At 38.2% G+C, this 13614-nt stretch overlaps 1 protein-coding gene across 4 annotated transcripts in view; it reads left to right on the plus strand.

The window, feature by feature from the left end:
• zmp:0000000926 (lysine-specific demethylase 6B) overlaps positions 1 to 13614 on the plus strand; it is a 52275-nt gene that overhangs the window by 35260 nt on the left and 3401 nt on the right. For 3 of the 4 annotated variants that reach the window (XM_026945014.3, XM_026945015.3, XM_026945013.3), the window contains one exon: positions 7761 to 9266. In XM_026945014.3, coding sequence (XP_026800815.3) covers positions 7908 to 9266 — 1359 coding nt within the window. In that variant the 5' untranslated portion in view covers positions 7761 to 7907. Of the gene's footprint in view, positions 1 to 4201; positions 6056 to 7760; positions 9267 to 13614 lie in introns of those variants that run through there. The other variant, XM_053240780.1, reaches the window with a different exon arrangement.

The raw sequence follows: 13614 nt of genomic DNA on the forward strand, positions 1-13614 counted from the left end.
AATGACTTTCACTGTTTGAATGCTAATCAATATAAACATTCGCAGAATGTTTAAGATCCAACTCTATCGAAACACACATTTCCTAAACGTTTCCATCAAAAGACCGTAGGGTTGCTTGTTGTCGCAAAATGGATTGCGCTAAGTAAATATGGTGTATTATGGTGTACAATATTTTCACTTCAAAACTTAAAACATGAACAAAGAATCCAAACTTATAAAGTAAGCAATTTTCAGACATGCATGGAGCCGGGTCATCTAAGAAATGTCAATGTCCAATATCAACAACAAGAAAACATTATTACAGTGGGTAAATAAATAAAAAAATAATAATCTCACGTTATAAGTTTAACATATGTGACATTGCTTCCTCGGGATGCTTACTTTTAAAAGTATTTTACGTAAATATGATGCAAATCATATTTCTAAAGGAATTTAGTATCTGAGTGTACGTAGCCTATATTTAATTTTTATTACAACTATTTGAGAATTGATTTTTACGTGCATGCCTGTGTAAAAGTTTGATTAAGACGTTTTATGTAGAATCTTTCAAGAAAGAATAATCGATCAGATCTCCACTGTCTACATGTATTTTTTGTTCAATAAGATCAATCTATCTATCCATCATATGATTTAGCTGGTTAGCTACACAGTACTGCTGCAAAATAGAACTAGAAACAGTAAAACAAAGGAAAGAAGGGAACTAGAAACATTGAAATAAAAAAAAAAAACAACTTTTGTGAAATTTGTATGTATATTTATGGAAGGAGTCTCCAGTGTTAGCACTTTTTAACCAGACGTAAAGCTGTAACTTTCAGTTTTCCACCACAAGAACGTTTCAGGACAAAGGAGTTTGCGGTTTCTCGGTAACATGACAAGCTGCAATTTTGCAAGAGAGAAAAAGAGATTCTGGTAAGGGAATGACTCTTATATAGCTACTATAACATATGTGATAACAGGAAGTAATTTGACTTTCCACAACATTAAATGCAACTATATACAGATCAGAAATATGAAGTGTCATTCTTTAATAAATAAAAAAATGATAGTTGGCAAACTGCCGTAACTTAAGAGGAATAAAACGCTTCAAGATAGGAAAATAACCGACTTCAAGGTGGTAACAGTAACTCCTCTTCATCACAGCACCCCGTTGTTGATAGTTTTCATACGACAGCACCCCACCAAGTGTTTGATCTCTTTTATACACAGGAAGAAATTAAGGGGCGTGGCCAAGGCAGAGTCGGAGCAGGAACCAAGGCAAGCCAGGAAGTTAATTTTGTGACAGCTGGTATTAAAGCAAATCAACTCCATGTCTAGTTAGCGTTTGGCACGTCAGCCATTTTAAGAACACAATCCAAATGACTCTATTGTTTAAAAAAATCTTAACAGAGTGCTTTTGCATGAGTGGCGAGTCAGTTTGCAAACACAACTTTGGATTAACTTTGTAAGCAAATAAAGTGTAAATTTAACTGTGTTATTTGTAACATAGCGCTAGACGTAATGTATGTTTTTGTCTTTGTGTCTCCGTCATGCTCGTACAAATGCATGCGCTAATTTGCTATTTGTAAGCTACAGTACATTGTAGCTACAAACAAGGCTACTTTAGCACAAAAGTTATGCTCTCTTTCACAAAAACTCTTTTCTCTGCCCCAAGTTTTCGTACTGACTGTTACTTCCCACAGATTCTGACGAGAACTCTTATCACACACTAGCGTATGGGAATCACCCTCATTTTCAGCAGCTCTAAATCTGAACTGTTTGAGTGAGAGGGGTGTGATATTTCCCAAAGACTAAAAGTGAAGGTGTTAAAGCTGCAGTGTGTCAGTGTGACACTTGGCTTGTCGATAAAAAAAAAAAAGCCGATTTACAATGCTGCTGTCTGTACTCATCTACTAGACATATTGATTTTCTGTGCTGCCTGAAAGGAGTCAGAGGTGCTCAGAGTGTACAGATTTCCTTCATTTTAGTTTTTCCCTTGAAGCCCTTGTATAACCTTTGTGCTGGTTTATGCCAAAAAACATGTTTAGATAGAATTTACATTGTAAGTTCATTCACCATTTTGCAACCTCTTTGTATATCTTGGTACTTACAAAGCTTTTTTTAGTACTGTCCCTTTAAGACAGATATATGAAAACATCAACTTCAGCCCTCTCTGATTGTGATTCACTGGAAATCCATATATATTACTCCAAGAGTCAGTTCCACATATTTTTTTTAGGTTGCATATCCTTAAATATAAACTTAATAAACATATAGACCTGGATATTGGACACCAATTTTACATTTTACTTTGTTTTCTGGTTTTTACAAAGTTAAAACGTTATGTTGTCCATGCACAAAACTGAGCCTAATCAGTGTACATATGTGGCCTAGACTTCATAGCTTTTGATATCAAGTCTTAAAATGTAATATTCATACTTCATAGTCTATAGGCCTATTTGGACAGGCTTAAATTTACACAGGGGCCTCGGGTGAATCCATCATTTCCAGGTGTTACTTGATGATTGTATTTCAATCTGGCTCAGCCATGTGCGTGTTTTTCCTCCCTCCTCTCATGGGAATATTATAGTCTACTGTTTCCTGAGTAAGTCTGTCATCGTGTAATCATTTTAGCCCCATCCTAAATGACACGTTGTTGTTTTTGCAAGTAGATGCTGTATCTAATGTAGAAGGGGAGGGGGGAAAGCACCATATATAGTCCGTATTATCCATATTAAACACTTTGAGAATTGAGAAATCATTAGAGTGTGATCTTTAATTCTGATTAAAGGGGCTATTATAATGACAGCTATAGGTATAATGCCACTTTATACTCAAATGACACAACTTTTAGTTTTCTTGATATAAACAAATAAGCAGTTGTATCGTTGTACGTTCTTGAACATCTAACATTAGATGCTGCAAAATAAAGATGAATATAATCATATCATAAAATGATTCAATAATATTCTCTATATTCATATATGACCATACCATGTGTGATGCAAGCATCCAGATTTGTAGGAAAAACGTGTGAAAACTTGCTCATCCCATGTTAATAGACTAACTGCTGACCAGACATGAGTTTCATCTCACAGGAGACGTGTAAAAATGTTATTACAGACGTCACACAGTGAAAGTAATCTTTTCCGAATAGCACTACTGTTGAAATGAGTATTGTACTAGAACCTGACAGATAAAACTAGAATGAAGTGGACTATGTACGAGTTGCGTTTTTGTTGACAAAGGTCGAATTTAGTTGGTGCGTACTGTCCAAAAATAAGAGTCACGCATAGAGCCACATCAACCCTATTTTGATTGTTTCACGTGTCTTGAGTATCAGGATCACATCCAGATAGGGATAATGCACATAAAAACAAACTGTAAATACACCCAATCTGATTGCTCAAACCACTTCAGGAAGTCTGAGATGCATTTTAACCAAATTGTGTACAAGTGTAAAAGAATCTGTCTTTAAAAATGTCCTTTAAAACCTTTAGCAAGATTAAAACAGCATGAAAAGTTATGATATTTTTTAATTGCAGTAACCATCTTATTTATAAACCAACTAAAAATGAGGGCCGCTGCAAGTTGGTGTTTGAATGTAATGAGCTAATTTGCATATTAATGCATAAAACAGCTACCGTACTTCAGTCTGTTCCTAGTCATTACTTATTTGCATGACATAATGCAGTTATATACCCTTTACAGAGCACTAAATACAGTATAGTGCACGCTATTTGCGACTCAGCCACAGAAAAATAATGTCACCGAAGCAATTACTCCAGATTAAAAATGATACAGAATTATACATGACTAAAATTATTAAAAATCCATAGCTGAAAACTTTGTCAAATACACATCAGGATCTAGCAAGATAGCATAGATAGTTACGTTTCCAGGGAAAATTAGCTAGTTAACTTAGCTCATATATATACATATTATATATATATATATATATATATATATATATATATATATATATATATATATATATATGTTGTGTGACATGAGCTAAGTTAACTAGCTAATTTTGCATTTCTCACGACATGCAAACTTAGCTCATATATATACATATTATATATATGTATATATATATATATATATATATATATATATATATATATATATATATATATATATATATGTTGTGTGACATGAGCTAAGTTAACTAGCTAATTTTGTGTGTGTGTTTGTGTGCGTGTGCGAGGACTTAGACATTCCATGGATACTTAGACATTAAATATCTTCCCACAACACTTCCTGCCACGGCATTATCTGAGAATGTGTTTACGTCAGTTATGTCCATACAGAGGTGTTTTTTACAGTAAAGAGGATGCACGAGTATGGCTCCCAAGTTAATATTACTTATTGATGTTATCACTTCTATATCTTTATATATAAAATAGACTAAAATATGCCAAAAACACTGTTATATTAGAAAAATTAATTTGAGACCCTGAGTTCCTGTATGAAGATGAATTTGTATATATTTGAATATGTAAATATGTTCATGGTAGTGACATGACAACCATGCAGAATCCAATATAGAGTATGTTTACTACAGTATCTTTTCAAACAATTTCTTTTTTTTTTTTTTTTTAAAGTGGAAATTCTATCTTTCTGTTCATCTGAGTACAAACTCACTCACCAACACAAACCTCAGTATATCTCAGTATATAGTAAAAACATACTTTATATCGTGACTCAATATCTATGATTAAATATTTATTTAAGAAGAGCAGCCCGTTTGTACCAGCGAGTGCTGCTTCTTACCCATCAGCCCTTGGTTGAGCAGGAAAGAAGCAAAGCCATAAATAGGGGAATAAAACGAGGCCAGAAATAGAAAAGCCTGAGCGGAAATATGACTGCTTACACTGGGGCTTTACTCATATTCATTACAAGAAAGCACTGAGCATTTTCACTACTGAAATGACTATTGTACTTAAACGCCAACTTATTTAATTACAGTTATTTTCACTTTACAGGCTTACAAATTTGATTTACATGAAATTTCTTGGTTATAAAGAAAGAGATATTGATGCCAGTTTTAAACTTTTTTAAATCACCATGTTACTCTCAGTTCATCATTACTGTGATAGAAATATGAGGTTTTTAAAAGAAAAGTTCATTAGAGGAATTCAGCGACAGTCAGATAAGGTGTCGTGAGAAATGCAAAAAGGTTCATTCTGACCAAAACAGAGCATAAAGTTACACTGACTGAGTAATTTCTGAAAATAACAGTGGTTGCTTTGATCAAAATCAAAGCTGTGTGTGTGTTGCTTAACTGAGGGCATAGTGTGTGTGAAAGCAAACACAGATCAAACCTCAAATGTGACTGAAAACAGATCTGATAACATTTGTAATACACTTTCCAGAGATTGATCATCTAAATATCCTGTTTTTCAAATTTCATTTTGATTGGTAATGCTTGTACACTTCTAACACGTGCTGTTAAATGTAGTCGTCACTTAACGGAACACTTTGGCAAAAAATAAAAAAATTAAAAATAAATGTAAATACACACAATGTCCCTTTTACACCAAAGGTAATCGATCAGCCAGGACATTTTGTGTGGCTTCTTTAGTTTTGCACTGGATTAATGAGCTTAATGTGGAGAACATTTCTGAAAGTATTTTCTTAGGAAATTTATAACCCTTAAGGGTTCTTTGGTTGTCCTTCTGGGGAAACCCTTAAACTATATATGTGTAAACCGTTGCCTACGCTAGCCTCAGATTCCGCTTCTTGGCTGACAGGAGTGGAACCTGATGTGGGCTTCTGTGGTTGCAGCCCATCCACCTCAAAGTTTGATGTATAGCACGTTCTGAGGTGCTTTTCTGCTCACCACGTTTGTAAAGAGTGGTTGAGTTACTACAGCCTTCCTGTCAGCTCGAACCAGTCTGGCCTTTCTCCTCTGACCTCATAAACAAGTTTCCACATGCAGAACTTTCACGCACTGGATGTTTTATGTTTTTCGCACCATTCTGTACAAGCTCTAGAGACTGCTGTATGTGAAAATCCCAGTTTCTGAAATACTCAAACCAGCCCATCTGGAGCCGACAGCCATGCCAGGTTCAAAGTCAGTAAGATTACATTTTTTTTGCTCAGTCTGATGCTTGATGAACATTACCTGAAACTCATGACCTGTATCTGCATGATTTTATGCATTGTGCTGCTGCCACTTAATTGGCTGATTGTTTAATTGCATGAATGAGCAGATGTACATGTGGCCGATGAGTGTATATCATATCACATATTACAGATGTTGGTAAATTTTTATTGTCACCAGTTTATTGAGTTTGTTGAGCTGAAGAGTGTGTGTTGTATGTCTGGTATCCCCATGTAACCCCCTCAAACACACACACACATGTTATCTCCCTTGAATGTATGGGCCCAGTTTCCATGGCGACAGCGGCGGCGCTGTAGACGGAGGAGCAGATGTGGCGTTGAAACATCAGAGAGTTTAATTTAGAGACATTAGAGAAACTCCCACACACACACATTCACAGTCACACACACACTGAGCAATGAAATGAGAACAGTTAACTCTCTGTCTGTCTGTCTGACTTTCTCTCTTTTCCTCTTTCTCTCTCTCCACACCTCCATTCTTCTCTCTCAACTTTCGCATTTCTCTAACCATCTGTACCCCTCTGTGCTTCTCTCCATCTCTCCCTCCCTCATTCTCTCTGTCTCTCTACTCCTCCCATCCTTATCTACCACATCTCTCTCATTCTTTCTCTCATTCTCACCATTCACACTCACTTTCTCTATGCATATACCCTTTGCACTTTCCCTACCTCCATTTCTCCTTCCTTCTACATCCATCCTTCTTTCTTTGTGTCATTTCTACTCTTTCTGTCTCTGTCTGTCTCTCTCTATCGCTCTCTCTCTCTCTCATTTCGCGCAAACTCCCCCGCACACCCTGTGGCGAGCTTATGGCAATCAGGGGTGGGTGGTGAGCAGCTCGTTCAATTGCTACGGTAACGGTGACTGACAGCTGGACCCAATGGTGTGAAGTGTGTGTATGTGTGTCTGTGTCTGTGAAGGGTGTGCGTGTGTGTGTGTGAAGTGTGTGAAGTGTTCCCGCGGATGGTGACGACTTGTCGGATTCCCACTTTGCTTCAATGATCTGAAGAAACTTATCTGCATTTTTCCTCTCAGAAGAGCAGACATATTGCCTCCTATAGTGTGTGTGTGTGTGTGTGTGTGTTTGTGTCAGGTATGGATTTGTGTGTTTGTTAGCACATTGTTATTGTGGGAATCACATGTAAGTTATATTTAGATCTGTTCAGAGACTCGAGTATTGGCTGGATCAGTGATTTGGCCACTCTATGATTTTTTTTTCCACAATATTCTCTCTCTTTCTCTCTCTCTCTCTGACACTCTTACACTCTTAGTCACACATTGCAAACTCTGGATAGAAAGTGTTTCATTAAAACCCTCACACACCAGAGCTGTATATCTGTGACTGTAAGAAGTGACCACATAATAATCACAGTCAGGGAACCTATAGTACGCTGAACAGACAATGTTCTTGAAGGAAGAGTGTATATGTACACTCTTCCCCTTATCACAAATGTAGTCAATCAGCCAAGAAATGACTGGTGCTGAAAGTTTCCGTCTTTAGAGTCATGCCCACTGCATTTCTAAATCATTACATTCATTTTGGTGACTTGTTCAGTAGCTAAGAGTTGCCCCTATGGTTTCTAACACATACATTGGGCAAAAGAACATATAACACTATGACTGATTTCTCTCTCTCCTTCTCTTTTTCTCTTTCTCAGGTGAGCAATTCTGAGTGCAGGCCCGAGTGAATTGCGATCTTTTGCGTGATGCTGTTCAGCCGAGAATCTTGTCACCATCCGGACCCCTCGTTCTCCCCATCAGCCCATGTGACCTAGTTTTGGCCCCTCAGGCCTGGGGGAGACCCCATGAATCCCAGCCTCCCCCCGAAAAAGCGCGAGTCCCGACAAGGCTCGTCGGAACAGCGCCCCCTGGAGGACGAGTTCAAATACCCGGCGCCGCTTCGACCCCGGAGACACCACCTTTCCGAAGGGCGGGAGAACGAACCACGCGGCGATAAAGAACTCCTTCCGCCTCCTCCACCTCCACCCCCACCCCCACTTCCACACCTTCCGTTCCCCCTATCGTGGCAGCTGCCCTACCACTCATCCCTTCACCACCCATACCTTTCTGGCCAGGTGAAAGAAAGACGTAGCTCAGGTTCACCTTCCTGGAGAGATGGATCAAGTGGACGAAGGTCAGAAGGTGAAGCAGAACCACCAATTCCTCACCACTCTCGCTGGCTACGAGGAGAAATCAATTCCCTTGGTTTGCATCCGTCTATGCCGATGCCTATGTACAAGGGCACTTATGCAGTCGATTCCAGGGACATGTGGACCTATTTCAGCCCTACACGGCGAGACTATGCGTCCTCTCTCTTCCCTTCATCATCCTCCTCACACCTTTTCCCACAAGCATCGCTCTACCACAATGATTTTCTCTCAGAAAGCAGGCTCAGGTACTCAAGCAGAAGACCCAATGGTCTTGATGGACAAGGCATTAGATCAGAATCCAGTGGAAGGGCAGAAAGTGGGAATGACACTCAACCCAGAGTTGGTGGTTCCCACTCCAACGGAAGGAAGAGGAATCAAGAAGATCTGGTAGGGCGTGAAACAAGGAGGGCGTCCCCATCCCAGGCGGGTCCTAATGCACATTCCTTCCATCACAATACAGACAGGGACTCTCTGGCAATCCTAAAACCTCCAACTCCCCACACTTACACCTCTGAAACACGAAAGACAAAGGCTCCTCATGAACCTTCCGTTGGAAGTGCCTCCCAATCAGGAGCTCAGATCTACTATGCCCTGGGGTCTCTGTACTCCTCGGCTCACCACAACCCTCAGGCATATCCCAGTTTTAATCCCTCAGGTCCTCCTCCTTCCCCTCTGAGGAACTCCCAGCACTCCCCTCATGGTCAGCACAACAATCATGGGGTCCATCAGGAGCGAGAACTTTCACCAGGATCCTATCGACCCTCTGTTTCAGTCCTCAGTGGTCCTGACCCACCAACAAGTGCAGTCCTACCTCATTTTACCAAGGGTTCCCTTATTGAGTTGGCGGGCGGCCGTCTGAAAAGGGTGGAAGAGTTACAGACAGAGGATTTCCTGCAGAGCGCTGACACCACACCTGAGTTCCACCTGAGTACCTGCACCATCCTACTTATCTCACCTGGACCCACTGATGGCTTCAATCATCTGCAGGTTTTGCTTGCCGACCGCAACACTCAGGTCAGTCCAGAAGGGAAAAAGCTATGACTAATGGCACTAGAATAGACTGACAAATGTTAACTCACTTTACCAGCCAGGAAAAGTGATAAACCAGTGTGTATTGGTAGAAACATGTGAATTATTATATACTACTAGAAATAAGGGTTCTTCAAGGGTTCTTTGCAGTTTTACTCCTCGGGGTTTAAGTTGAAACCTTTTCAAGAAAAGGTTCTCAGGTTCTCAGGTACTACATAAAACCTTTAAGGGACCTTTAGAAGGATAAACTGAAGAACCTTTTCAAATCAAATCAAATCAAAGTTTATTTATAGAGCACTTTTTTAAAACAACAATTGTTTACCAAAGTGCTATACAAGCATAATCAAGATAAAACAAATTTTACACATTAAAAAAGTAACAAACATTAATACTGACCAGTTACATAAAACAGCTCTCATACTGAGTTAAATGCTAAAGTATAAAAATAGTGTTTGGGCCTGTCTAACATATAGAGGCAAGTTATTCCAAAGTTTTGGGGCTGTGACAGCAAGAGCCCGGTCACCCCTGCTTTTTAGCCTTGTTCGAGGTATAACCAAGTGTAAACGGTCAGCAGACCTAAGTGCTCTTGATGGATCATGCGGCTGTATTAAATCAGAAAGGTAACTTGGTGCCAATCCCTGTAATGACTTATAAACTAAAACTAAAACCTTAAAATCAATTCTAAAACGAACAGGAAGCCAATGAAGAGATGCCAGTACGGGTGTAATTTGTTCGTGCTTGCGCATCCCTGTCAACAGACGAGCAGCTGCATTTTGTACCCTCTGTAAACGTTTGAGGGAGGCCTGATTGATACCTACATACAGGCCATTACAATAGTCAAGACGGGTCGAGATAAAAGCATGTGTGATCCTTTCAAAATCATTAAAAGACAAAAAAGACGACTTTGGATAACTGCCTCAACTAGAAAAAACTAGATTTAATTTTTTAATTAATTTGTTTATCCAATTTAAAATCACTTTCCATTATAACACCCAGGTTTTTAACATTTGGCTTTACATATGGTTTTATAACACTCAAATCTAAATCTGGGGGGTCACCGGTGTTACCAGGTCTAAATATCATGACTTCTGTTTTTTCTTCATTGAACTTTAAAAAATTTGAGGTCAACCAGGCCCTAACCTCCTCAAGACAGTCCAACAATTGTGCTAAAGAGATTGCATCATGTCGTTTCAAAAGGAGATAGAGTTGTGTATCATCTGCATTGCGAAACGAGATGCCGTATTTCCTAAAAATGAACCCTAATGGAAGAGATATAATGAAAATAAAACAGGTCCAAGAATGGAACCCTGAGGGACACCACACGAGAAAGATGCAGAAGGTGACACAAAATCCCCAAGGCGGACTGAAAAACTTCTGTCAGACAAATAAGATCTAAACCACTCCAACGCAGTCCCCCTAACTCCAACGCAACGCTCCAACCGTAAAATCAGGATGTTCTGATCTTAAAAACTTTCAACAGGGCCGTTTCTGTGCTGTGGAGGGATTTATAACCAGACTGAAACACTTCCTGCAAACCATGTTGACTTAAAAATGATTGCAATTGTGTAAAAACAACTTCTCTAATATTTTAGAAAGGAACAGAAGTTTTGAGATAGGCCTAAAATTATCAAGAATCGAGGTATCCAAATTTGGCTTCTTAATCAATGGTTCCACTATTGCATGTTTAAAATTTAGAGGTACAGCTCCTGAGGCAAGGCTACTATTTATGATTTCCTGAATTTTAGGTCCAAGGGTTTCAAAAACATTCTTTAAAAAATGAGAAGGAATGATATCTAAGCAACAAGTAGATGATTTCATTTTAGCTACGATGTCTCGCAAAAAAGAAAGAGACACAGGCTCAAACTGGTTAAAAACAGCAGAGCACATAGTGGTAATAGATGAATCAACAGAAGGAGATGAAATGTGTGCTCTAACAACAGCAATCTTGTCAACAAAAAAAATGTAAAAAGTTTTCACATATCTCAAAAGAGAACTCCAAACAAGTTGATTGAGGAGCATTCAAAGCAGCATTGATAGTACTGAAAAGAACACGAGGCTTGTGTGAGTTGTTAGAGATAATATTTGAGAAGTACTTAGATTTTCAGTTTTAACAGTCTTTTGATATTTATGCAAACTTTCCTTTAAAATGTCAGAACATACCTATAGCCTATCTTTTTTCCAATTGTGTTCAGCTCTCCTACACTCATGCCTTACAGCACGAGTGGTGTCATTCAGCCATGGTTCAACTTTTGGTTTAGCACGAGTGATCTTAAATGGAGCGACTATATCTAGAATGTTTTGTCATGTAGAATTAAATAGTAGAGTTAACTCCTCAGTATTTAAACAAGAAAAGGACAGTGAGTAATCCTCATCAATACATTTAAAAGCATCAGAGAACAGTTCAACAGTTGAAGGACTAAATGAACGACAACAACAAGCTGGGATATTTGGTTTAGAATCACAAGAAAGATAAATTTCAAATAAAAAAAAGGCATGTGGTCAGAGAAGGTAGCATCACATACCTCAATATTACAAACAGGTAAACCATATGACAAAACCAGATCTAATGTATGCCCATGCTCATGTGTGGGGCTGTTCACAAACTGTACGAGATTAAAAGAGTCAATAAGATCTAAAAAATCTTTAAACAATTAGAGGGACAACAAATATGGATATTAAAATCTCCAACTATTAAGACCCGATCATATTTTGGCATAATTCCAGCCAAAAAATCAGAAAAGTCATCGGTAAAGTCTGTATTTGGGTGGATGATAAATCAGAGCAAACAGCACGGGATAAACTCGATCCATCTCAAAAACATTGAGCTCAAAGCTGGAGAAACAATAAGACGGCAAATGCCGGCAGTTAAGGTAAGTAAATAAAACTATAGTAGCCTTTTTTGTTGCCTTCTGTTCAAATAAACAGATTCCTAGAACCAGTGCGCATTGAGTAATAGAAAATAATGTGGGTTTTTTTCTTTTCACAACATTCAGTGTTTGGCTCTGTTGCATCCTGTTCTGTGTGGATATTGTGTAATACTTTTTTTTTTCTGAAATAAACGTGCTGCTGGTATAACAGTATAGACAAAACCTATACCTTAACATAAACACATCTTACAACTGGTATACCAGATAAACCGTTAAACCACCCATTACTATTACTGAGATCATAAAGAGTTGAACACTCACGTAGCTTCCAACATTTTAACCTACAGTGTATCTGTTGAGGTGATTTAGTTGTGTTTCACATGAATGAAGCTTTTTAACCTTCATACAAGTGTGCTTGTTCAAATTCTTATGAATATTCAAACAAGAGCTTGTGCTACTACACAACTGACACTGCTGTGCGACTCTAAAACTTTCCAGTATCCCGTATAAACTCATTACTTCAGGCTCAGATGGTAAATGATGATATTTTAGATAGCTATAAATTCACATGAACTTCATATATGAACAATCACATGATTCACATCTGAAATTTACATACTACAATGCTTTGTGTATTTTTACATGATTTTTTTTCACATGGTTCACTCATTTTCTAAAGTCCATTTTTCATTCATAGGACAAGGTTTTTCTTCAATCTCGGCGTATATCATTCGCATGTTTTGCACGTTTTACAAATTAGTCACAATCACATAGGACCATGTGAAATGTTCATGATTTTAGGATTTCAGAATTACTAATTAGTATTCTGTGAGTAAATGATTAATGGAGAAACCTCAGCGTGGTTCTAGTGTATATTATTTACATTTTTCAATTTATGAGCTTGACAACATACTGAATTTAAATTGCTCTACCGTTCTAAATACATGCAATGTCTCCATCACTGAATTTGAAAACCCAACACAAAAAAAGCATTAAAAGGATAGTTTGGCTAAAAATGAAGCGTATACATAAATGTATCCCTTTACCCCAAATTTAAGAAAGAGAATTTGCAATAATTTATGGAGAGTGATTATAGGCTGATTGGGAACAGGTGGGTGTGATTAGAAGTCTGGGGAAACTAAAATGAGGTAGCGTTCATGTAATAGATCAGGTGACTGGGTTTTTAGTTCATTGTTAGGCTGAGGATTCTGGGAAATGGAGTATGTGTTTGTGTGTGGAGCAGACATGACAGTTTTACCTTTTATTCCCACTTAAACTGTGGGGATAAGGGGAAATGTAGCTTATGGAAAACGCTCATGTATGATTACCATGTGATTTCCACAATTCCAAGATGCCGGAACTTATGTGAATTTCATATTTGACCACTTTGTATAGCACGGATGTGCAAGAAATGTGAAATGAAATTGGTGGAAATGACGCACAGGCCAAGAGTCAGACACACAATG

The sequence above is a fragment of the Pangasianodon hypophthalmus genome, chromosome 16 (genome assembly GCF_027358585.1).
Source record: "Pangasianodon hypophthalmus isolate fPanHyp1 chromosome 16, fPanHyp1.pri, whole genome shotgun sequence".
In the NCBI taxonomy this organism is placed as follows: Eukaryota; Metazoa; Chordata; class Actinopteri; order Siluriformes; family Pangasiidae; genus Pangasianodon; species Pangasianodon hypophthalmus.